General features: G+C 42.5%; 1 protein-coding gene across 2 annotated transcripts in view; it reads right to left on the bottom strand.

The window, feature by feature from the left end:
• Window positions 1-26,860, bottom strand: part of NHS (NHS actin remodeling regulator) — a 367,311-nt gene that overhangs the window by 50,424 nt on the left and 290,027 nt on the right. For both annotated transcript variants that reach the window (XM_053580869.1, XM_053580868.1), the window contains exon 2: window positions 2,703-2,855. In XM_053580869.1, the coding sequence (XP_053436844.1) occupies window positions 2,703-2,855 (153 nt within the window). The remainder of the gene's footprint in view (window positions 1-2,702; window positions 2,856-26,860) is intronic.

The following is a 26,860-nucleotide window of genomic DNA, read 5'->3' as shown; positions in this document are numbered from 1 at the left end:
GCAGGATGCATGGGATATTATGGGAATGCAATGACAAGAGTAGAAAGGAAGATTCCCAGAGGTGACTTACATTAAAGATGTGTTAAAGAAGAACTTTCTATAAACAACGATAAAAGTAAAGCTAATACCCTGTTTTCCCGAAAATAAGACATTCTCTGAAAATAAGACGTACTTACAGGAAAGATAAGACGTCCCCTGAAAATAAGACCTAGCACATCTTTGGGAGCACACCTTAAAATAATACACTGTCGGGGAAACAGGGTAGTAAGTATGCCAGAGACATGTCTAGAGCAGCAGTCCTCAACCTGTGGGTCGTGACTCACAGAAACTTGATTAAAGGGCCGTGGCATCAGGAAGGTTGAGAACCACTGGTCTAGAGGATACTGATCATCACTCTTCATTATAAGTGTTACAGTATCTGCCACTAATAACCAAGGGAAATTTTTTTTTAAATCATAGCTGTGTACATTAATGCAATCATGGGGTACGATGTGCTGGTTTTATATACCATTTGAAATATTTTTATCAAACTGGTTAACATAGCCTTCACCGCATTTTCTTAGTTATTGTGCTGACATTTGTATTCTACACTTAGTAAATTTAACATGTACCCTTGTAAAATGCACCATAGGTGTGGTCCCACCAATTCGTTTCAGACCTTCTTTTTTTTATTAATTAATTTATTTTTATTGTTAAATCATAGCTGTGCACATTAGTGCAATCAAGGGGTAAAATGTGCTAGTTTCATATACAATCTGAAATATTCTCATCAAACTGTTCAACGTAGCCTTCATGGCATTTTCTTAGTTACTGTATGTAGGCATTTGTATTCTGCATTTAGTAAGTTTCGCCTGTACCCATTCTAAGATGCACTGTAGGTGTGGCCCCACCCATTACCCTCCCTCCACCCTAACCTCCCCCCTCCTTTCCCCTTCCTTGGCCCTTTCCTCATAGTCTTGTGCTATAGTTGGGTTATAGCCTTCATGTGAAAGCTATAATTTAGCTTCATAGTAGGGATAAGTACATTGGATACTTTTTCTTCCATTCCTGAGATACTTTGCTAAGAAGAATATGGGATATTAATAGGTTAGCTCTTTCATTAAAATGAAAAAAGATTAGGATAGGGGAAAAAGCAGAAGTTACATAAATGTGGGGGGAAAAGGTGAAGGTGAAATTATCATTTCATTTCTCTATCTTAATAATGATGTTAAAGTATTTTATTTAAATTGTAGTACTTTTGCAAAATACCATTCCTTAAAAGAGTATAGTGAATTTGAAACAAAGACATTGAACGTGTAGACACCAGCTATGTCCATAGCAAGAATCTAAAGGTGAAGAAAACTGGCAGCCAACTTCTGTTATCCAATTTAGGGGGCTCTCAAATGAACATGCTGACTTTTATTTTTTTTTTTACATAAATTGGATTTAATTTTGACCAAAGTACATTATTTGAACAATTATTTTTAATTCAACTTGTTAATATGTTGTTTAGGATATTGCATCCTCATTTATAAGTGAAATGTGTTTGTAATTTCCCTTTATAATAATATATTTTTTCCAATTTTATTTTATTTATTTTTTTAATTAAATCATAGCTGTGTACATCAATATGATCATGGGGCACCATACACTTGTTTCATGGAATATTTAACACATTTTCATCTCATTAGTTGACATAGCCCTCCTGGCATTTTCCTAGTTACTTTGCCAAGACATTTACATTCCACATTTGCCAAGGCTCACATGTACCCTTGTAAGATGCACTGACTTTTAATTCCCCTGCCCTAATTAGAGTGGTTTCAAGGCACTGAAAAGTAACCAGCGTAAGAAAAGGCTGTATTTCTACTTTGAATGCTATGTGCCTGTCTCCAGCTTTCTCAATACTGTGAGAGAAATGTCAGCATTAATATTTATTTCCATGGGACACAGCAATGGCAAGGAAAAGAGCTCTAGCTGGGGGTTCAGAGGCCCGGGTCCAGGTCCTGGCACTGGCACTGGCACTGTACCTTAACTGTTGTCTCTGACCCTGAGCAAGTTTCCTCACCTCACTAGGCCTCCATGTGGCTCCATGTAGAAGCAGCAGAGCCCTCTAGGGGGTCATTCTAGTTGTTAGAATGATTGAGTGGGAGGCAAACCTGCGGATATCCTGGACTGCACAGGACGGGCAATGAAAAAGTGGCCCAGATCCCACAGCATATTCAAATGTCCCATCAGAATCTCTCATAGGGAAAAAGCCTATTTCAGAGTCAAACTTCATTCCACTTTAATTATATTAATAATCCAAAGTATACTTTTGCTGATATCAAATGTCTGCTGATGTTCCAGTTTTTGTGGTTGTGTGCTCCTGCCCCTCCAGACTCCTTTTCTCTATACTATCTGTTGAGAATAATTTCTGATTGTCATTACTTAATCCAAACTCAGTTTTGGTTGGCACAAACATCTGACTGCTTCGTTATGTCTTCTAAGGTAGTAAAGCCCAGGCACTGGCGTATTTAAATACACATTATTATAAATAATTTTCCTTTTATTATCATACCTAGACCATAAGGCTGCTTTTTCCTCGTGTGTACAGGTAGGATACATTACCCAGATAGCACTTGCTACAACAGGGGGATATGTTGGGAGTGATGGGACAGAGAACCCTTGGACAGGACTACATCTGAATTCTCTCCCAACAAAGCCCCCAGCCTGGGATCAGTCACCTCTGCGCAGGGCCTGCAGGCTCTGCCGGGCGTGGCGGTGCAGCTCCTCTACACAGGGTGGCCTCGTGGCCGGGAGGAAGATGTTTCGCTGCTGGTGCCACGGTGCGCGATAGTACACACTCAGCTTACTCTCGACGTCCAGGTTGGAGACGGCTGTAAGACAAAGAGGGAAACAGGGCATGGTCCATCAGTGGCTTTAAGCTGTGCAATCTGGCAGACTCTGGGGGGCAGAGGGGAACAGGGGTGGATTCTGCTGTGTTCAGACTGCTGGGTTCACTTTAAGAACTAAGTCAAGGCTGAAAAAGGTTTAGAGTTTGCAATACTATAATACTGTAGGGACAGCCCTTGCCCCTGAGCTGAAGGATGGGAAATGCCAGGACACCAATCATCTGCCTGTGACCAGCTAACTCCCCCTCTGAGCCTTCAGTCCTCGCTCTCTGGCACCGTGAGAAGTCCGTGGTCAGCCCACTTGGAGTTGGGTCTGGGAGTCCTGCCTCCCAAGAATGCAGAGGAAAGCCTCAGAGATGAGGCTTCTGGCCACAGGGCCTGGAGCTGTGGTCCAGCCCCCTGCCCCTCAACTTGGGCGCATACCTTGTCCTACCCTCTGTCCCATGTGACTTCTTGCTCTGAGGTCTCCTGATCTTGCCCTTCATCTTCCGACTCCACTGCCTGCCATCTTTGACAGCTTTGCTCAAGTTTCCTCATTTTCACCCAGGGTGAGGGAGAGCATTAAAGAAACCATCGCAGGGGGTGAGGGATATTCAGAAAGGAAAACTGCAGCCAGTACGGTTCCTGCAACTTATCCGTGAAATCAAGGAAGGAGCGCTTCCTGTCCCAAGGACAGCATTAACCCCTGTCACTGTCATCTTCACATGTAGCCTAGGACTGAACTCCCCATGAGTTGAGAAATTCTGCTGCAAGTGGGTACTGAGAACCAGGAGGGGTCTGAGAGTAAACGGCTGCCGAGGAACTCCAATTCACCAAGTCAGCCTCAAGAGCATGAGAACCGGCCCAACCTGCTCTTCCCTCCAGACCCAGGATCCAGACCCACAGTCCAGTCCCGCCTTCCTCCACCCACCCCGCAGTCTCGCCTCTTTTCTCTGCGGCTTTTTTCCCAGTGTGCGACTTGGGGGTGCTCTGCCCAACTGTTTGTCCCTGTGCCCCAAACAGGCTTTTGTTCTTCTTTTTGAAGTCTGGGCTACACTTTCACTTTGTCTGAGAAGCCCTGCATAGAACAAGATCCTCTGCAGATAAAGCAGAAAGGAAATGGAAAAGAAGGGAGGATATTTTCACAGAAGGGGGCTAAAAGAAAGAAAAGTGGGGAAAATCCCACCTTTTGGCTATTAATTCCCCCTCCCCAAGCACTGCATTTATGACTTGCTTTTGGTTTTGTTTTCTAATGCAGTCTTCAGTAGTATTTTTTTTTCCTAGAATAATGCATTGCAACCCTAAGAATCACCACTAGAAACAAAGACATATTTCTAAAGGTGTGAAGAAATAGCACATAGACAGGATCAAGGGGAAAATACTAGGCTTCTGCAACAGTTAGGTCTGATAGAACTTTCTGTGATGATGGCATTCTATACAGCCATGCTGCACAGTATCGTAGCTTCTCACCACACTGGCTATCAAGCATTTGAAATGTGGCTGGTGAGTGAGGAACTGAATTTTTAAGACCTTATTTAATTTTAATTAATGAAAATTTAAAGAGCCATGTGTGGCAATTGTATTGGACATTACGGCTGTAGAATAACCATGATTTAGTCTATTATAACCTCTCACCTTCGGCCACAGAGTAGATTATTCCTTTTGGCTAAGTGTTTCTTGGTGTTTAATCTCCAAGGAGAATTTGAGCTCATGGGTTAAAGATTGCAAGATTATCTCCCTGAGCAGAAGAATGGATTGGGGGGGGGGGGGGCAGGAAGGTAGCCAAGAAATAAAGGCAGCAATTTTTCTTTGTCATGTTATTCTATAACCTCAAATCTCTTCTAGGAAACTGTAAGTGCTTGGTGAACCAGGCGAGAATCACTGAGTCCTGGGGACAGGAAAGCCTGGGAGGAATTGGTAAAGACAGGCTGCCCTCTCCAGACCTCAGTCAAGGCGGGGGAGCCCTTGGATAGAAAGGGAGGGCCCAGTGAGATCAGCGCGTTCCTTCTCATGGATGGAAAGGAGGGGGAATTCTGAAGATAGAGGCTTTAGTTAGCCCTCCTTGGAGGAATGCTCTGCTTCAGTGATGATTGACTAAAAATCAGCCTTTGTGTGGAAGCAGAGGTCAACTCCTGCTCAGCAGAGCAGAGGTCATTATCAAACCCAGTGGAGGTGGCCATGAGTTCATGTGTCGGTGACAGCTGGGAGAGGAGACAGAACAGAAAGTTTGCCTGTGGAAAGGAGTAAGAAGTTGAGTGGGCAATCCCAGAAGGAGAGGCTTTCTGGAGACCCCTTGCTCCAGGCTCATCTCTTCAGGAAGGTGGAAGGTGGGATGTAGGGCTGGGCCTGTAGGCCTCGGCTAGAATGGAAGACTCTTATACCCCTGCTGCCCTGAGCGCTGCTGACCAGGTGCTTGGGGTGTTAACTTTTGACAGCCCCTCAGAAACCAGGTCAAGTGGCCGCAGCTCCTCAACTTCTGTGCAGGAAGAGCTGAGCCCCTGCCACTCAGCTCAGTGTTGCTCCAAAGAAAAAGCGCATCAGATGTGTCTGTCAAAAAGGCAGATTCCTGGGTTCCCATCTAGACTGCCTAAACCAGAATATCTAACAGAGAGACATGGTAATTGGTATGTTTGAAAAGTACCCCACAGTTATACATTTTTTAAATCATCATGCAAGTTTGAGAAACACAAAATGTCTTCTGAGGACACCTTGGGATCCTGTGGGAGAGGAGTTGGGCAGCAGGGGGGATGGAAAGACTGCTGAAAATGGAAGCGTCCATCCCCCACAGAACATCTTCTAACAGCTCTTTGTTCCAGGCACATTGCAGGGTGCTGAGATACAGCACAGAACAAAACGCACAGGAATCCCTGCCCTCAGGGACCATATGTTCTCTGGGTCTGGGCAAAACGGTTTACACATGATTCTGCCTGGAAGCAATCAGTTGGGAGTGATGTCCTAGGGATGACTCTCAAGGCCTCAAACACCGAGAAGATTCTAGTCCCTACTCCTCCATCTCCACCCTCTGCAGTGGGTAATCCCAAATTTCAGAGTAAATTAGCATATCATTAACTAAGTGTAAAGATGTTCAGCAAAATTCTCTTTGCTTATTATTAAATATTAAATACTTGAAGAAAAGCATTTTTTGGCACCCACACTTTGCTGATGTCCTGACCACATCTGTACTGTGCCTACTGGGCTGGCTGGCATCAAGTTCCTGGGCTACTGCTAAGGACTGTGGATTTGTAGATGCAAAGCCTAAGGCAGGAGCTCCAGCGCAGGCAGCCAAGCCATGGTTTCTGGAAAGGACCAGCCCTTGCAATGATAGCCTGCAGAGCTAGGGATCCTTACCTTTCCCCATCTAAAATCTTTTTCTTTCCCCACTGAGAAGCTGCACTGAATTTCTGCCACACATTAGCAGGTGAACACTGCATTCATCAGTTGCCATGGTGGTGTCTATCTCTTAGGGAAGGGGAAGGAAGGAAAACTCTCTTTCACGCCTTTGCTCACAGTGACGTCCTTTGGTCACAGAGCATTAACTAGTGTTACGTGTCCACTGGAGGCAGACAGACAGGCACTAATGGAGATCTGCCAGGAAAAACTAGCCCATATTCTTTCTTTAAAAAAATCCATCCCTTTTCCTAAATAACAGTTCAACCCAAGTTGAATCCATTCATTCATAAGCTCACTGTACAGCTACCAGTGCAAGGCTGCCCCATGTCTTCAGGTTCACCCTGCCCCTTCCTTCCCTGTTTAATAATCTCACCGTGGTTGAGCCATGAAAGGTACATGCTTAGTGCCCCCCAGGAAGGTTTGTTCCAGGTGCTCCTTTGTGGTAGGCAGAATTCCAAGATGGCCCCCAATATTCCTGCCCTCTCTATACATATCCTGTATAATATTCTGCCCTTAAGTGTGGGCAAAACCTGCTGTAAATTTAATAGCTTAAAACAACACCCATTGTTGTTACATTTATGGCAAAAGAGATTGTATGGTCCCCACTCAGCTGGCTTTGAGTTAATCAAACGGGAGAGAATTACCCTAGGTGAATCTGGCCTAATCAGGGGAACCCTTAAAAGAGGCAAACAGCAGCACAGAGGCTCCTCTCCTGTTCCCTTAAAGAGGCACAGCTGCCATGTTGTGAGGAGGGCCATGCAGCAGGAGTGGTGGGCAGCTTCCAGAAACCCAGGGCCTCATGCCTCCAACCTCAAGGAACTGAATTCTGCCAACAACCGATGAACTTGAAAGAGGACTCTGGGCTTCAGATCAGAACACAGCCCAGCTGATGCCTTGATTTCAGTCCAGTGGGACCCTGAGAAGAGGACCCAGTTGATCCATAGCCAATCTCCTCACCTGCGGAAATTGCAAGACAATAAATGGGTGTTGTTTTAAGCTATTAAATTTACAGCAATTTGTTGTGCAATAGTAGAAATGATAACAGAATAATAATAGAAAACAAATGCACCTTCCCACTACTTTCTCCACGTCCCTAGAATCTGTCTTGTCATCTCCTTGCTCTGTTATTTCTTCCCAAGGAAGGGGCAGGTAATGGCAAGGGTTACAATCAGAAATAGGGTTATGGGTCTCATTTTTATCCTCCACAACAGGAGAACATTTATTTGGATGTATCAATTCTCCTGTCTAAGGTTATAAGCTCTTGTGGGAAGCTCCAACCATATGCCAAGCTCTAAGCCAGGTGCATCATGGTACCCTCACATAACTCAAAGTGGAAAGTACTGCCTCTATTTTATAGATAAGGAAACAGAAGCTCAGAGAAAGTAAGTAAATTTACAAAATCATGCACCTGGTGAGTAGAAGATTTGGGATTAAAAACCATCTCTGTTTGGCTTCCAAGCTGCTGCTCTTTCCCAAACCAACACTGAAATATGTTTGCCTAAGCTAAGGGTGATTGCCGGGGAGGGAAAGTGGGCTGTCTGCCATGTAAAAAGTATCTAGTGCTTTTCCAAGTCAGAAGAAAGGATGTAGAACTGCTGTTCTCTGGATTATCCACAGCATTAGGAGTAACCCATAACTGAGTGACTCTGCCAGAAAGTGCCTAGCAGGAGGCTGGGGAGATTTGTTACATTCCAGAAAGACAAATAGCACCACAAACAGATGCCACAAAACCAGACTACTGAAGGGCAATGCCATCATAGCAAAGTCCACAGGGCAGTGAAAATTCGCGATGGACTGGTCTTACTTAGTTCATTCCCCTGTTGAACCCTGGAGATAATGGAATTGATTCACAGTGATGTATTGGAAGCATGGATATCGTCCATGAGCTGACTTACACACTGAGGAACACTAACATCTCTCAGAAGGACCGGGCCGATTTCTAAGAGCAGGAGGAGGCATGAGCCACTGGGAAGGGGTAAGAATTAGAGGTGTAGTCTTGCCCCCTACCTCCCTCTCCCGCCGGGTGGTGCTTATTTGATATCACCTTTCCCATCCTCTTGAGCATCTCACTGCCTTAAAGCTTTAGCACCCTGGCTTCCCTTCCTAGAAAACCTCCCCACCTCAAGTCCCCAACCCTGGCACTGGAGCTCTCCTTCTTTCTTCTCCTAGACTCTTAAGAATTTCAAAGGGGGAGGTGACAGCTGAGATCAAAGTTTGAATGCTATGTGTGGTGAAAAACTCAGAAAAATGTGCAAGAGACTCAGAAGTAGAATTTTTACCCTTTCGTGGGAAGGAAGGAATTTTTAAAAAATATTCTTAGAGTGCCTGCAGACACATGAACCTACATGCCCCTTGTTAACCTTCTTCCTGCCCTTCTACCATCATGCCAACCCCCAACACACACAGGGGGAAGACACCCTTCCACAAACCTCCATTCAGATCCCCTGCAACAGAAAGCAGTGAGGATCGTGTTAGTACATTCATCCATTAGTAAGTCTCTGAAATAGTCAGAGTTGCAGATGTGTAGCCAGTTTGCTTCCCGGGTCCCCGCTTCACTCAAGCCAACTGTCAGCAGCCATCAGCTTGGTAAGCAAGCAAAGTGGACATCTACTCAGGGTGGCTGTGGCTATTGCCTGAGTCCTCAGATCTGTTGGAAGGACAGGGAGGGGATTCACCAAGTGAAACCATTCATTCCCATCAGCCCTTCCTTCCTTGGCCACCAGCCCCTTGCCCACTTCACCCGGCAGCTGAGAGGAGGGAGTGGGGCAGTGGGCAGGTATAGCAAGGACCACCAAGTCTCTTCCCACCTGCAGAGCAGCCCAAAGACAGAGCCAGCCTCCCAGAGCCTGTCTCTGCCAAGTTTCCTTTTCTGTAGAACCACAATAATTCAGATTTATTTCTAACTACGGACAAAGCGTCTATGATAGACCTCTCAGCATCAGAAAAACCTAGTTTTCTAACAAATTCCAGCATCTTGAAACATTCCAGCACCTACAGAATAGGAGACATATCTGTGTATTTATTTAAGGACGGAGACTTTACATCCTTCATATTAACCTGGATGGAAGTGGAAGACATCATTCTTAGTAAAGCATCACAAGAATGGAGAAGCATGAATCTTATGTATTCAATTTTGATATGAGGACAATTAATGACAATTAAGGTTATGGAGGGGGGAAGGAAAAGCAGAGAGAGGGAAGGAGGGAGGGGGGTATGGCTTTGGTGCGTGCCACACCTTCTGGGGGCAAGACATGATTGCAAGAGGGACTTTACCTAACAAATGCAATCAGTGTAACCTGGCTTATTGTACCTTCAGTGAATCCCCAACAATTAAAAAAAAAAAGAAATATTTTTCCAGTTTCTAGAACAAAATGATGCTTCATAGCAAGAGGATTGTTTGATTATTACTGTTACTATTGTTGTGTTAATGTTCAACATCATGTGGAAAGATCACTGGAGACCTGGGTTCTATTCTCAGTTCTGCCACCATGTGACCTTGTACAAGTTATTGAACCTTCCCAGAACCCAGTTCCCCATCTTTACAAGTGAGGGGTTCGAACTTTCTCATTTCTGAGTCCTGTCCTTTCCTGTCCTTCATTTGGTACCAGTCACCAAAACCCACCTAGAAAGACTCTGTATTCAAGATTTGGCAGGATGCTGGGGAAAAGACCTAGACTCTGGGCCGGGAAGGTGGGGATTAATCATAGGAGAAGTGTGATCTGGGCCTCTCTATGCTGCTCTGTGAAATGGGACTCAGAGCCTTCACTGAGTGGTTCTGAGGTTCCAATGAAGTGACAAAGTCCTAGGCATGTCACTGCTTAAAAAATATTAGGTCTCTTTAGTGGACCAGGAACCAAAGACCAAGAGACCAGGATCAGGGTCCAGGTTCACAAGAGCCAAGTGCAGAGCTCTCCAAGTTTCTTTTTTGTTTATTTCTCCTGTCTCATTGTCCAGTGAAGTATACATAAAATAAAACCACTAAAGATCACCATTTGGGGGGGGGCGTGTCTCATGTTCTGGAAACTGGAAAGAAGGCTGCCCACACTCAGAAGCCTGTGACTTTTCTGACAGGTCTAATGTCCCCAATCTCTGCTGTCTGTGCCTTGGGTAGCACTTAGCATAATGATTTGAACATCCTTATTCTCTGGGTCAGAGTTGCAGGACTGTACCTTCTCCTTGGACACGGTTTGTAATTGACTTGTGCATCTTTAGGTCTTTCTGCTGCCGGCTTTCACATCGTGCACTTCCTCCGGAATGTAAGCACGTGGTCTTCTGTCACAGCTCAGCTACTGTTTTATGAAAATTCCTTTAGGCCTGTAGTAGAGTCATTGGATCCTATGCTGGAAGGGACCTTGGAAATTATGGAATTCTGTGTTTTTTTCAAACTGCAGGGCATGACCCATTAGTGGATTGTGAAATCCATTCAGCAGTCAAGACTAGCATTTTTAAAAACAACAGAATAGAACAGACTAGAAAATGTCCAAGTGCACTGCACACAGTAGCTATCACTTAGAGAAGCTATTGTTTCTGTCACATGTGTGCATGTGCATGGGTGTGTATGCTGGACTGTGATGTAAAAATGTGTTTCTTACTCTAGGTAGTAGTCAATACATTGTGAAAGCCACTGTTTAGGCCAACCCCTCTCAGGTGCTGAGGAGAAAACCAAGGTTCAACGATTCGACCCATGATCACACAGCTGATTTTTGGCAGAAGCAAAAACCAAAGCCAACCCAGGTCCATGTACTAACCTTGGCAGCCTCTTCCTCCCAGCTCAAAGAAGCCTGGATTCTGTATGCTTTGCCCCGCTCCCTTGTTATTTGCTATGTATCCCATTTATCAGGTGGTCCTTTGGATAAAACACTTGTTACCGTGGATAGTACACATCCCAGCCATTTTTATTTTAGGATTCTAGACGCACTTTCAGCCCAGGGCACAAACCTTGGTATGAAACAGCCACAGAAGCCAAGGTTTTTTGCTGTGTTTCCTTTATAAAGCCCAGGTACCCTGAAGGGCACACTTACCAAGAGCTGCTCTGAGGTACCATGGCTACAAGGGAGGGCCCTGCCCATTTATCAGAAACAACTATGAGCCACTTTGAGGCTTAGCATATACACGTGGTCATGGAAAGATGATGATGATGGAAAACCTCCGTTAGAGCAATAGAAAAACACACAGTCCCCTTTCTACCTTCTGGTTAAAGATATAAAGCTGGTCAATGCTCAGGTATTCAATGTATGGACTATCCGAACTCCTTTCCTTTCCTGTACTGTGTCCATTCTCCATTCTGAGCTTTCCAGACCAAACAGCCAGAAGAGGATTGGTTCAGGGGAAAAGAAGAACCACTTGGGTCATCTCACTTGGCTTGTGCACCTAGAATGCCCATTCCACTTGCCATCTCTGCACCCTCCAAGATTCATCTCCAACAGAACCCTGTCCACCCACAGGCTTCCCTTGAGCCAGGGGCACTCACTGTTTCCCACCTCTGCGTGCACTCCTATCAGGCTGCCCTAGCCTGCTAACTACCTTGCCACAAACACGTACCTTAGCTCTGTGGCCACATCCACACACCCCTGATGAGAGGAGTCACAGCTTACACTTCTTGACATTCCTGGCAGTGCCAGGCACTGCCCCATGTAAATTCCTGAAGGAAATGTGTTTGATTGCTTTTGTCACTTGTTAACGACTCCCTGTAGAGCTTGGCAGGGAAATGAAATTGGCACAAACAGCTTAAGTGGAGTTTTGCACCAACTATGGGTTTTATTTATCTATGGAATTACAATAGAAGAAATTTAGATTCAGTATAAAGAAGGAATTCTCCATCACAGGAGTCTAGAGAGGGAAGAGACTGGGGATAGAAGAGGTTAGGGAGGAGGGGTGCACAGGGGAGTGTGACAGAAGGAAGAAGAAAGAAAAGCTGAAGGAATGGGGAAAGAGACCGGGGAGGGCATGACCTTCTAAGGTTTGGAGATGTTTTAGCTGACTCTGATTTGTAGACAGCACTGACTCAGGTGCCGTACTAACTTGGTTTTTCAGCAGGAAAATTTATTAGATGAAGTTGACATGTCTGGCAGCCTGAGGAGTCTGGGCATTCATTCCCACACACTCACTGTACTGAGCAGCTACTTTTGCAAAGCTGTGGGCCAGGAACCCAGGGACACACAGATGGCTAAGACAGGGCCCAACACCCAAGTATTTACAACCTAGTATTCATTCACTCCTCCTTTCATTTTTTTCAAACATTCAGTAAATGTGTGTTATGTATTGAGCTACAAAGATTAAAATGTAGTTCTCTGTCTCACACACACACATACACAGTACCTCAACAGAATATAATTTTTTAAGGCTTCTCCTCCTATTCCTACTTAAAAAAGTAGCCTATAGTCTGTGGAAAGTTTAAAAAAGTCTAAAAGAACAAAAGAAAAGCCGGTCCTGATCCTGTCACCCAAGGCCAGCACGTTTCCATGCAGTTCTTTTAGGTGCATTTTTATGTAGTTGAGATACAGCATATAGACCTGCTTGTAGGCTGCTTTTTAAAAAGAAAAGAATTTTTCCCTTGTGAATCAAAACCCTTCATATAGGTCTTCAGAAATAATATCATTAATAGCTGTGTGATATTTGACTACATAGATGTACTGTAGTTTATCCATTCTCCCAGCAGTGGACATTAAATTAGTTCCCATTTATAAAACACACTGCCCTGAACATGTCTTCAAAAACCCTTATCTAGGCCCCATTCTGTGTGTGACTGTGAGTGTACTATGGGCTGGACTGGAGATTATGCTGTCCTTAGCATGAAGAGGGCTCTCCTTTCCCTGGGTACTTCAAACAGAGGTGATCAAAACACTGCTAACCCCAGAGTCCAGCTCCCTAAATCAAAAGATGGTGAGCAGACTGGCATCTTAGACATACGCATGGCCTAGTGAGATATATATATATAATATATTATGCTATATTATATATGTGTGTATATATATATATTTATTTATTTCCCCAAGGTATATATTTATATATATATTACCCCAAGGTAATATATATATAAATATATATATATTTCCCCAAGGTATATCCTTTTAAAAGCACTAGACACCAAGGTGGCAGTTGCTTGGCCAAGCTAGAAATTATACTGTTTAAGCTACCATAGCCACAGAGCATACATAATACCGTAAAGGATTAATATTTCTTCTTGTCAAAATCTACCACCCAGGCTCAACAAAGCTGGTGGAAACATTTGTTTTTAACCAGGAACCATCACTGTATACAAGGCTATGTGGGTACAAAGTACACCAGCAGGGGACTGAGAAGGCTGCCCTCAAAGGCAGACCTAAATATTAACATAATATCAACAGTTTAAAGCAGAGCCTCTGAAACTCAGGCATGCACAAGAATCATCTGGAGACCCTGTTGAAACGAATTCTTACCCACCAGCAGAGATTCTGGTGCAGTAGGTCTAGGATGGGTCTGAGAATTTATATCCACTTCCTGGGTTCATGCTGATGTCTTCAGTCAGTGGACTGCAGACACCAAGGCAACAAGGCCAAATAATCCAGCTATTAGATTGAACCATGCTAAATGGCCAAGCATTTTGGCCTACAAAAAATGATGTCAATTGTTCAATCTAATAATTACATCAACCCCAAGGTTAGCTTTACCAGAGGGCCACTGTGCTCTTAGACAGTGGTAAAGTACCTGCTTTTCCAGCAACCTGGACTGAAAATGACCAACCCATCATGTTTCAAGTCTTGAAACATTTGTGCCAGTTTTCAAGGTTTCCACACCAGAGCTTAAACCAGAGTAGAAAGAATGGGAGTTTGTTCCTCAGTCCCACATGCCCCAAGGAGACACTGGCAGTGTTACAAATTTGCAAACAAGTGGTGAAAGTATAGGAACTATAATGCTGCTCAGAAATGAAGGCATTTGATCTCTCAAAAGAGCCAAATAAATAGTTAAGAAATAATTCCAAGATTCAGGAAAGGGTTTAAAAATAAAACCCCTCTGTGAATGTCACAAATATGTCTCCATTATTCACAAAGACCCAGATGAGGCTGCCTATAGGGAAGGCTGTGAGTATCACCCTTTAGTACTCTTGGCTCTTTGGAAGCAGGCTCTCCCTGTGGGAAAACATAAAGGAAAGAAGGCATTCACAAGGATGAGTACAATATTTTAAAGTCCCTTTACTCCTGCTTAAACTAAAAGGTGATGTCATAAGCATGGATACCTCTGACATTTCAGGGGAGAAAGTAGAACTGGAGTAGGAGAAGCAGGTCAGAAAAAAAGCATGAAACAAAACACACTGCACATGACCACTGTTTATAAAAGGAAAAAGATTCTATTTTTCAATATGGTACATGGAGCCTCTTCAGTCCTCTTGGACACATGCCCTTGGCTTGGTTAGACTGTGAAGCAGTACGGTAATTAGCACATGACATCTAATTACATATGCTAATAAATCTCTTCTCTCAGATAGAAGTTAGTCTCTTAAAATCTACTTAGAGATCATCAGCCATAATGGAAAATTTTAAATACTTACAAAGGCCCCACACACCATCTCCACTACACTTACTTAGAATTATTACTAGCTAATTAGTATCTTTGTAGGTAGAAGAGAAGTGATGCTCTTTATTGGGCCAACAAAGAAGCTATAAATACATGAGCCTGCAAGCCAAAAGGCATGCTTTTCCAAGGACATTTCCACCCCACGAGCCTAGATATTTGTAATGAGTTCTGCACTCTCTGTACAAGACATAGCTAGATGAGTAGGGAATATTTAACACACAATGTATTCAATCTAATGGCAGAAAAGATGGGCTATCTTGTGACTCAGTTAGCCTGAGTCTAGCTGAGTTTGCAGAGATACTGAGGGAGGAGGTGTCCCAGGTTCATCTTGCACATTTGCTGCCCCAGACCTGGAATTAGCCCTTTGGCTTCTCTCAGAGGGAATGACCTTTACAGACCACACTCTGCATGGTAGGAGTATTCATTGTTGCTAAGCTGTCATTGATTCCAGGCTTCTTCCATCAACAGAACTACAAAATATGTAAGTTTCAGAAGGTGAAAGTAAGTAATGAGATTAAACCACTATTTCCTGCTCAAATCTAAGATTACAGCTTTTAATTTAATACCTTTGATTTTATAATTGATCTCTTGTGTTGAAAATCTTGATTCCTAATGACAGTGACATAATTACTTATTTGAATAGTTGCAAAATGGCTACAATAAGACAACTGAATTCAGTTTTCGATTTTATTTTGTTACTTTAGTTGTTAGGTTATTTTCTACTAGAAATGTATAATATGGGGTACTTTGTTTGAAAGTCACATGAAATGATTGGAAGTGATGAATATGATGATTGCTAAGGTCCTTTGGGCACATAAAATGAGAAAACTATAAAAGGCTTCTGGCCATCCCATTCAGGTAGATCTAGTTCATAAATAACTAAAATCCATCTAAAGTTCTTGAATGTTTAATTTCCAGTTTATTTGAGAAAAACATACAAGCCTTCTTGGCCTTCACACCCATCTGCCCCACGCGTTGCAATATTTAGAAGACTAGGAGCTCCTCTCCATTCTTCCTTGTCTCTTGTGAACTCTGCCACTGGCCCTTGCAGGAGCTGGGCTGGCTTTGTTGAGTAACAGCACAGAGCAGCCCACACAGTGATGAGGAGAGCCTTTGATCTCCAGAAGACTTGAAAACTCAAGCCTGGAGGTCTTGGCATTTATCCCAGAGATCAAACAAATATGTTGGCACCTGAAGGGAAAAGGGAAATGAACTAGCCCTTTTTGAATCTAGAGGCTATGATGGAAACTCCACAAGAAATGGCAGATCTACCAAAGGCCATGGGCCCATCAGAAGCTACAAGTAGCCTCCATGGGGATCTCTCTACCAAGGATTTGATGAGCACCACACACAGGGATCAGACAACTCTACCCAGGAGTGGCTATGAATGAGTCCAAATACTAAGAAGCTAAGTTGAACCACATGAAATTGACATTTTTATAGGTCAAAGTAGTTGAATATTGGCAATTTCATATAGCTCAACTTTATAGCTCTTAAGTAAGCAAATAAGGATTCAAAAACTCAATAATAGCTCGAAGCAGATAAATGACACCCTATTCTCTCTTCCCACATTCAAGGCATTTTTGTCACGTTTCTTTTCTCGGGTTTATTTGCTAAAGAGGCAGGCAAAAGTGAGGGGAGAGAAGAAAGTTATAATAGGCAACTGATTCTAGAACACTGCATTAGAGAACAAAGGCCTTGGGCAAAAGTGCTGGCTGGAATGGTACAGAGGCTCACCAGCACAGCATGACCCCAATCCCTCTGAGTGTGCTGGAGGCCCTAGCTAGTCACACTTGGATCTGGGAAAGAAAATATGCCACCTCTCATTATGTTTGAGGGATTGTGCTGAGGTACTTTAAAAAGAAAGGAATGCCATCTGTGTTCTCAAGGTGCACTTGATAGCCACATTAGACATTTAGATGATAATGCAAGGTGGGATCAAGCACATACCCTGAGAAAGGGACAGGGTGCCACACATGTTCAAGACACATGCTCTGGTTCAGAAAGGGGAATGGAGAAGAGCTAGCATTGAAGTGGGGGAGGGCAGATGGATGGATAGGATTGGCAAGGAGAGAGGCAAATTCTGGAAGAGATCAGCATATGCTAAAGCATTAGGTTGAACCATACGAAATTTCTCTTTTGAGATAAAAAAAAATAAATATTGGCAATTTCCCATGATCCAACGTAATATGAAGGGTAGAAAGAGCCTGGCAGTGTGGGTCTCAGGGGTGCTTCACTGTGGCTGGACCAGGCATTGTGTGAAGCAGAGAAGGGCAGGTTTCGGAGCCACCTGGGAGGAAAAGAAAGCCTACTTAGTATGTGCATGGAACACACACTGGTTAGGCTCCCACAGTAAACCAAGATTGCAGATTTTATTATATTCAACTTACTGAATAGGCACAGAAAGGTTAAGATATTTGGCCAAAGGCCCAGAGATTATAAGTGCCAGAGCCAGGACTTGAAGTGAGTATATCTAATTCCAAAGCCTGAGATGGTTCTCCTCACACCTCTGCCCTACAAAGGAGCAAACATTGATGTGGGGGAGATTGTCTTCATCACAGAAAGGAAAACTAAAGTCTTTCAGTGGAGGGCCTTGGTGGCTGGGATGAGGAGCTAAGACCCAACCTGCTATGCAAAGTGGAGTGTTTTAGTCCATTTCCCACCTTCAAAGCAGAGCTTGAGACATGCTGTTTGGGGTTAGAGATAGGGTTTCTTGTGTATAGTTTTGGAGTCTTCCAGCTGAGTAATGGTCTAGAACAGTGGCCTATGTATAACAGGTGCTCAAACATGCAGATTGAATGGATGTGGCTCATTTCCATGAATGCTTCAATCAGTATGGTTCATCTTGTAGCCTTTTTGTCCCTTTTTGATCTACCTCCTTTCTTTTTCTGATTGCTCCTCCCAGACAAATTCTATTCAATCCCCAGCTCAAGTTGCACCTCCTTCAGGAAGCCATTCAAAACCCACATGGCCCAGCTGGTTCATTCCTTCATTGATCCATGAGTTATTAAGGATCTCCTTTGTGTCAGGTACTGTGCTAGGCACTGGGATATAGTGGTGAACATGACAGCATAATCCTTGTCCGTGTGGAACTTGCTTCCAGGTAGGAAGAAGGCCAGTAAGTAAATTGACTGATAAGGAAGGATGTAATCAGGTAGTGATAAATAATGCTGTCAAACCAAAACAGGGAGATGTGAGAGAGAGCAAGGCTAGTGGGAGGCATGGTAGTGCAGACCAAATGTGACCAGCAAGGCCTGAGATTCTCAAACAGGCATCAGAGACACCAAAGTAAGGGAGTGAGAGTCCCTGTCTATGTGGAGCTGACTGCTAGTAAAATGACCTCTTCCTTTAGCTCAGCATGGCAGTCTGGACTTGCTGGTCACCAAAACCATTTCCTCTTCTCCCTGGGCTGGGTGACATTTCCCACCCTCATTTGCAGTTCGGTTTGGCCGTACATCAAGGTCTAGATGGTGGCATGTCAACAGAAATGGTGGGCACCACTTTACCCTGGCCCATGGAAACCTTCACATATCCCCTTTCATGTTCTTAAACAGAGACCTTAGGAGCCACATACTGAAGATGATAGATTCTAAGATAGAAGGAACCTGCATCTGTCAATTCTGACTAGGAGAAGAGCTACTTGCTAATGAAGAAATTATTTTGTACATTATGAAAGTGAGGAATAAACCTGAATTTTATCAAGGCACTGAGATAATGGGGTTTATTGGTTACGGCAGCTAGCATTATACTAATTCACCAAACTCACGGTATCATTGCTATGCCTACTCATTTGGCCTGCTCTTTAGTCTAGGACATGGCTCCTGTTGTCTCATTATTGGACTTTGTGCTTTTGTTTAGCTTTTCCTTCCTGTAGGTCCTATCCTCTCAACTCAGATAACAAGAGTGCTGTCAGAGGCCTGCCCTTCTTAGGCCACTGCTTTGATATCTACTTATTAACAAGGGCTTCTGCTTTTATTGCTCTATTATATGAGTCGACACATGCTTTGTGTCCCTTTACGTCATTTGGACTTTTAGGTAGAGGAATAACCAATGCTTTCATCTTTTCTCTCTTAGTTTGCCCGGAAGACATGTTTTCTGGACCCTGACAAATGTATTTCTATCACAACCCTTCCCTTGACGATGATCAGTTCTGAACTGGGGGGACCGGGGTTAGTATGCCGACACCACCCATACACTGTGTCAGTTGCTTAATCTTCAGTTAGACTAAAAAAGCTTTCTCAGGCAAGAAGTATTTCTTCTCTGAATCTCAGGACCAAGCATAGTGTCAGGCACATCGTAGGTGCTTAATAAATGCTGGTTCACTGAATGAATTAGGTTGTTTAATGTCTTAAACACACTGGTATGCTGTAGAAATGATCTGCCAAAGTTTTTATTCTTCAGACAACATCCCTAAAGCCACCCCCTCAGTTTACAGTCAGCATTAACAAAAGCTTTTCCTTGAAAACCAGATGCATAGAAGTCAGACTGAATTATGAGTCGCTTTGGGGCATCCACAGAATGAAGACTGTGTGGGAGGCTACACAAATAGGGCTCTGCTTTTCTGCTGCAGCTCTGCTAAATGCTGGCTTTTCTCCCCCTACCTGGGGTTTTCTTCCCAAACTCTACCTCTAGATTATCTCTAGGAATCTGCAGGTAGAGTAAATCTTTGTCCTGACACACACCTTTGCAAGCCAGCTCTTTGGACTCACCAGTGAAAGGTGCAAGCACCCAGTCAGCCCATATGCTGAGCTCAGTTTCTCTTCACATCCACAGGCAGTACATGGAGGGCTGTGAGTACTGGACACTCAGCCTGTGCTCAGATGCCTTCCCAGTGCCCTGGCAGCAAGTTTCCCAACCCCATGCCAGCTCTCACCTTCACAATACCCTCCAGTTCCAGAGAGTGACTTTCTTTGCAGGGCTTCACTCACTCAGAGATATGTTGGCCAGACCAGCCTGGCCAGAGAGCATGATCAGAGAAAGAATGGGCCACACCATAATCTTGAAGAATAAGGAAGTTCTTTTTGCTATTTTCTTCCTTTTATAGCCTCAGACCTGAGCAGCAATAAGAATAGAGGTTAAAACACACATGCCACCAGCCTGCAAACCAAACGGAATGAGCCAGTGACATCAGTCCAGAGGTCTGTTTTGAGCCCAAGCAACAGCTCAAGCCATACGTATGGTCACATTACTTGTTCTCACTACAGATCAACCTCAGGAACAGGCATTTTTGACAGAATTTGACATCACAAAAAAAGCTGGCTAATCTGATCATTCTAGTAAAAATAAGAACCATTTATTATTTCATTACACTCACACAATCCATAAACCATCCGTCTAACTGGATGTTTCCCAAAAGTTGCTAGTGAATTCAATTAAAGTGTTGATTCAGTCCTGTGTAGACCTGGGATTATCTCTTTAAGTGGGCTGTTATGGGACCTCTACTGTTAGTTCTGTAGGGAATTAAGTATCAGGGCAAGGATGTTTACATGGAGAGGTAAAGGTATTGGAGAGAAGACAACTGAGACCTAGCCATGACTTGGGAATCCCATTTTATTGAAGAATGGGTTTCAGCTAATGTTCTGACTTTCTTTGTTAAGTGTCTTTTAAAGGCTGTCAAACCACTAGGTTTGGTGAGTGCAACATTTACTTGCCTTTTGTCCATCCGAGGAAAGGTCTGATCTTATCAGAATAAAAGCCACCTGGGACAAGTGGCACATAAAGTTGCCCAGATTCCCATTGGTCTCACCATTGTCAGCTTATTCCTTTGCCCTCCCAGGTATTTTAAACATTGTAGCTCTGGTCCTAAATCCATACCAGAAATGTCAAGTGTCTTTTGTCCTGGGGAGCCATAGCAGTGATTGTGGTAGGGTTTTCTGCAAGCCACTAGAGAAGAGGACCTGCTGAGGGTGTCCAAGCAAGCTACCTTTGCAGGGACAACACACTTCAGAAGTTCCCCATTCCTGGGGTGAATTCAATCCAGCAGCCTGGAGTAGACAGTTCTGGGCCTGAACTGTGGGACTAACAAGGTCTTTTTGGTAACAAGTAAGGACTTGGTGCTTTAAGGTGGGTTGTGCTTACTCAGGCCCCTAAAAGCTCATCTCAAAAAGCAATAAGATCCCAGTTGAATATTTAGTTTTTAGCAAAGACTCAAAGGTTGTTAGGCCTTTGCTTTGCCTCCTGCTTCTCTGGATTTAATTTCTCTATCATTCTCTTTCTCCACTTCCTTTTTCTATCCCTTTCATATTGATTTCCCTGTTGTCCTTAGCCTGAGCCCTCTAATGGACCAAGATTAACCTAGCCTTTTTTGGATATATTACATTTCCCAGGCTGCAAAGAAACTCCTGTTGTTGTTACCATTTGGTATAGGAGCAAAAGTATTAATAATAGCTCTTATGGTCATAGCAAAAATGAAATTCTTGAGTCGTTGGAGGAATCAGACCAAGAAACTGGAATGACCCGCCTTTCTTAGGCCTCACTCTTTATCCATTCATATACAAGCACTACCATGCCCCCCCACCAGTGTCCAGCGCCTATCTTGGGTCCTACAACTTATTTCAGCCTTGCTTCTCCCACAGTTCCACATGTGGAGGATCATATCAATGTCACCAGTTTCCATCTTTCTCTGAATATCCATTCATTCATTCAACAAATAATGACTGAGCATCCACTTAGACCTGTTAGGCACTGAAAGACGTGCAAGGTCTCTGCCATCCTGAAGCCTGCTGTCTAGTGGGAGAGACAGATGACAAATAAACACACAGATATGACAGGTGGTATAAGTTCTGTGAAGTAAGAATGTGGAGTAAGGAGATAAAGAGAGGGTGAGCTGTGTGAAAATGTGGCCGACAGGAGTCCCAGCAGAGACAACCTTAAGTACACAGGCCCCAGTGTGGATCACGTTTGAGTGAGGGACAGCAAAGCCAGAGTGCGGGAGAAGGGGAGAGGGACAGGGCATTGAAAAGGGTCTCACTGTCTTCATTTCACAGTTGCAATATCCTCTTTAACCCTTTCTTTCATTACTTCTTCTAACTTGGCTTATTTTTCTGAGAGTTCTACCATTTTATCTGTATTCTTGATTCCATTCTATTTACCCGTGCCTTACAAAAGAAATAAAAAAAGAATAAGGCAGAAAATCCCAACCAGAAGTATCGACAGGTGCAGGGGAGCTGGGAGACTGTCCACGGCTCTGCTTGGGAAGGCAGCATCCAGGGGAAAGCAGCAGGCTCATTGATACCACCCCTGCTTGCCAAACTTCAAAAGGATGCGACACTGATTTTCTCCTGCTCCGTGGCCTTCCTCCTCCTCCTCCTCAACACCTCTCCTGAGAATCTTCTATGTCCCAAGCTTCGTCCCTCTGGCTTGGCCTTCATCACCTCTGATCCTTGCACCACTCTGAAAACCAGATAGTAACTACATCCCGGCTGATGGGGAGAACGCTTCCTCCTTCCTCCTGGGTTACCCTCCTGTAGTGGATGAGGAGCTTCCCCTGATACCTTTGGCTCCGCATGAGACACCCCAGAAGCATTTTCCCAGGCTGCTGAGCCCTTGCCGTGTGTTCTGGGCCCTGCTGAGGCAGCTGCTTTGATCCTGAACAGGAGACTCCAGATCACAGAGGATGTGGAGTTCTCTTTAGACAGCTGGCATGAGTTTAGTGCAGATGCCTCCCCGAGCAGGACTGCTTTGCTGACTCCCGGGAGGTTCATCATCAAAACTCCCCGCCCTGACCCATATCGCACCTCTTTCCATTTGCGCTTCTGGATGGAGCTATCGGGTAACTGACGGCGGAGTCTATTAGTGCTTCATTCTGCTCACGGTTCTTCCTAGAGGAGTTGCCTTCTAAAAATTAGTTAGCAATACGTAAGGCCTGAGGTGATAAATATGAAGCCTTGGAAGGCAGGCTAAAGAGACCAAGCTCTATTGGCAGAAGTGGTCTGTAATCTGTACGGCCAGTCCCCAATAAGTCCCTTAATATCTCTAAGGCTTAGGTTTCCCACAGGCTTGGAAGCAATAACAAATAGTTTTTAGGCTCCCTTTTACTACTTTGTAATTGTCTTTAGTGCTTACCAAATGTTCTTGTGGGCATTTATATTTGCCAGATTTCTCTGCAGTCTTATTGGGGCCAAATAACTGAGTGTTGGCTAATGGGATGTGGACATACTCTACTCTAGGCTTGATCCTTACAAAACCTTCCCAAAGCCTGTGTTTTCTCTTTTCCCCTAGTGCTTGGGGGCTATATATTCTTGACTTATACCAGACTTAGTATAAGGAAGAAATAGAACATTTATTATGTTAAAACACTGAGCTTTCTTGGTTTACCTATTATCATTGCCTAGCCTACCCTGGCTAATAGTTTATTTGTTCTGCCTATTTTTTAATTCATTCATTTGCTCACTGATATTTTCAGCCTTCATTTATTCACTTGATATTAACTAAGTGTCTGCCACATGCTGGGCACTGGTACTTTATTTAGCATAGCTAAACATTGGTCTTTTCCCCTGGAAGAGCTGCATGTCCAGGTGAGGAGATGGATATAGGAGCAGAGAAAGTGGTAAGTGTGTACTAGGTGCATTCGAACCATGTTGTGTGCAGAGAAACAAATACTCAGAGGTCTTTCTCTTTATAAAACATCCAAGATTGTGACTTTGTTCTAGCTCTATTCTTTAGCAAACTCTACTTATCTAGGCACTGAAGACGGTATCAGTTCTTAAAGAGTTGTATTTACCTCTACACTCTCTCTTTTTCACCAGCCCATGCTTTCAAATCATTTTCATCAGTATAATTTCTGCAGGTCATACCCCTGTTTGAAAATCATATAGGGGTTTCTCCATTTTTACATGAGACCTAAACTCCTCAATTTGGCATTGGTATGGCTCCAAGGTACCCTTCTATCATCATTTTCCATTTCTTCTTTATCCAAAGCTTCTTCAGCCAGACTGACATAATCCATGTCCAATAACCCACACCCCTGAGGATCCCAGTCCCCTGTCTTTTCTCATACCATTCTTTCCCCAAGTCTCCCATTCTTGTCTATTCAAGTCTTTTCTTCTCTTCAAAGTCTCACCTCAACTGATACCTTTGGTTTTTCTTCCTACTCCAGTTGACAGTATTAATACATTCAACAACTTTGAAATGGACGATTCCTTGAAAAAACTTTGCAAGTGGCATACACAGAAGAAATAGAAAATATATATAAATAGTCCTGTATCTTCTAAAGAAATTCAATTCCTAATCAAAATCCTTCCCACAAAGAAAATTCCAGGCTCAGATGGTTTCATTAGTGAACTTCATCAAATATTTAAGGAAAAAATAATACCAATTCACATGAATTCTCTTAGAAAATAGAGGAAGAAGAAATACTTTCCAACTCATTGTATGAGACCTGTATACCCTAATACCAAAAACTGATGAAGGGAATCTCTGAAAAATGTATAGGTAATGTTATACTTAATGAAACAGTGAGTGACTTCCCCTAAGATGAAGAATGCAAAACATTCATTCTTGTTAGTGTAATATAAGACATAAGGAAAAGAAAGAAAGAATATTGCCATTATTCAGACCACATGATTGTATAGGTTAAAAATCCTATGGAATCTATAAGAAATGGCTAGAACTAAAAAGTGAATTTTTAAAAGTCACTGGATACAAGGTCAATATAAAAATCAATTATATTCACAAGTAATATAATAATAAATAATTAATAATAAATTAATAATTAATTTCTATGGTTAACATAGCAATCGACATATAAAAATTAATTGTAGTATGTATTGATTATATATAGACCAGTAATGAAAAACTAGAGAATGAAATAAAAAGGACTATCCTTTATGAAAGCACCAAAATATTAAATACATAAAAATAGATCTAATATGCAAATAAAAATATGCAAGTTCTCTACACTAAAATCTGCAACCATTACTAAGAGAAATTAAAGAAGACCTATGCAATCAAAAGCTATACCATATTCAGAGACTGGCTAGTACAACATTACTATAGATGTTCATTCTCCCCAAATTCATCTATAGAGTCTAATCAATGCCAATTAAAACACAGCATGCTTTTTTTTTTTTTTTTTTTTTTTTTGTAGAGACAGAGTCTCACTTTATGGCCCTCGGTAGAGTGCCATGGCCTCACACAGCTCACAGCAACCTCCAACTCCTGGGCTTAAGCGATTCTCTTGCCTCAGCCTCCCGAGTAGCTGGGACTACAGGCGCCCGCCACAACGCCCGGCTATTTTTTGGTTGCAGTTTGGCCGGGGCCGGGTTTGAACCCGCCACCCTCGGTATATGGGGCCGGCGCCTTACCGACTGAGCCACAGGCGCCGCCCCACAGCATGCTTTTTTGAAGAAATTGACAACCTGATTCTTAAATGTATATGAAAATGCATAGGTTCTAGAATAACTAACACAATCTTAAAAGAGAAGAACAAATTTAGAGGATTTATACTACTTGATTTCAAGACTTACTATAAATCTACAAAGGTCAAGACAGTGTGGTTTTGGCAAGAGAATAGATACATAGATCAATGAAGCAGCACAGAGAGTACAGAAATAGACCCACACATATACACATGAATTGATTGTTTGAAAAAGACAATTAAGTCAATTCAGTGGGGGAAAGGTAGATGTTCTTTTATTTCTGTACAAATGTTTCTGTAACAACTGAATACATATATGGGGAAAAATGAATTTTGATTCTATCTTACTCCACATCTAAGAAGTAATTTAGAGACGGACTATAGACCTAAACATAAACCTAGAACCATAAAACTTCTAGAAGAAAATGTGTGACAAGATCTTCATGAACTTGAGGGAAGCAGATTTTTCTGACAGGGCTCAAAAGTGACTAGCCATAAAATAAAATATTGATGAATTGTACTTTGTCAAAATTAAAAATTTCTGCTCATCTTGAGAATACCATTAAAAAACAAATAAAAGTAAGGCATAGACTGAGTACGTATTTGCAATACATTTATCTAACAAGAAATTTTATTCAGCATATATAAAGAGCTTCTACAAATCAATAAATATCAACAGTAAAAAGACAAAACATCTATTAATATGAGGAAAAGGCTTAATTAGACACTTCACAAAATAAGATATATGAATATTTAGTAAGCACTTGATGGCCATGAAAATTCTAGATGGCAAAGAAAACTCATGAAAAGGTGTTCAATATTATTTTTCATTAAATAAATGCAAACTAAAACCACAATGAAATACCATTTCCTATTCACTAGAATGGCTCCTGATGTACCAAGTATTGATGAAGATACAGAGCAACTAGAACTCTTGATACGTTGCTGGAAGAAGTATAAAATAGTACAACCATTTTTAAAGAATCTCTGCCAGTTTTTTTATGAAACTAAACATGCACTTACCCTATTACTAAGCAATTTCACTCCTAGATATTTACTCCAGAGAAATGAAAAATGTAAATCCACAAAAACTCATACAAGAATATGCTTAGCAGCTTTATTTATAATAACCCTAAACTGGAAACAGCCCAACTAAATGGATAAATGAACTACAGTATATTCTTACAATGGATTACTGCTCAGCAATAAAGAGTAATATACTATTGATACATACATACAACAGTACAGATAAACTTCAAAAATACTATGCTGACTGAAAGAGGCCAGACTTTTTAAAAGTCATACTTATGATTTAATTTAGATGAAGCCCTTGAATAGGCAAACCTAATCTATATAATAAAATCAGAACAATGGTTACCAAAATGTGTGGGAGAGTGACTGGAAATGAGTACTGAAGAAATTGGGGGTGATGGAATGTACTATATCTTGTTTTGGGAGATGGTTATATGGATTTATACAACAAAGCTCATTGAACTTAAGACCTGTGTATAAGTCAAATGTATGTAAATTATATCTCATTTAAAAAATTTTACTCCTTCCCTCTTCCCCAAATTGTCATATTGGGTGCTACTGTGCTGTACTTTTATTATTTTCCTATGTGGTTATCCATTTTAAACTTCCTTAGCTTCCTCAGGCAGAACCTGCACAACACTAGGAACTCTACATTTTTTGAATGAACAAATGAGTAATA

The sequence above is a fragment of the Nycticebus coucang genome, chromosome X (assembly GCF_027406575.1).
Source record: "Nycticebus coucang isolate mNycCou1 chromosome X, mNycCou1.pri, whole genome shotgun sequence".
NCBI lineage: Eukaryota > Metazoa > Chordata > Mammalia > Primates > Lorisidae > Nycticebus > Nycticebus coucang.
Note: the sequence above shows the minus strand (reverse complement) of the source record. Positions and strands in the feature narration are given on the sequence as shown.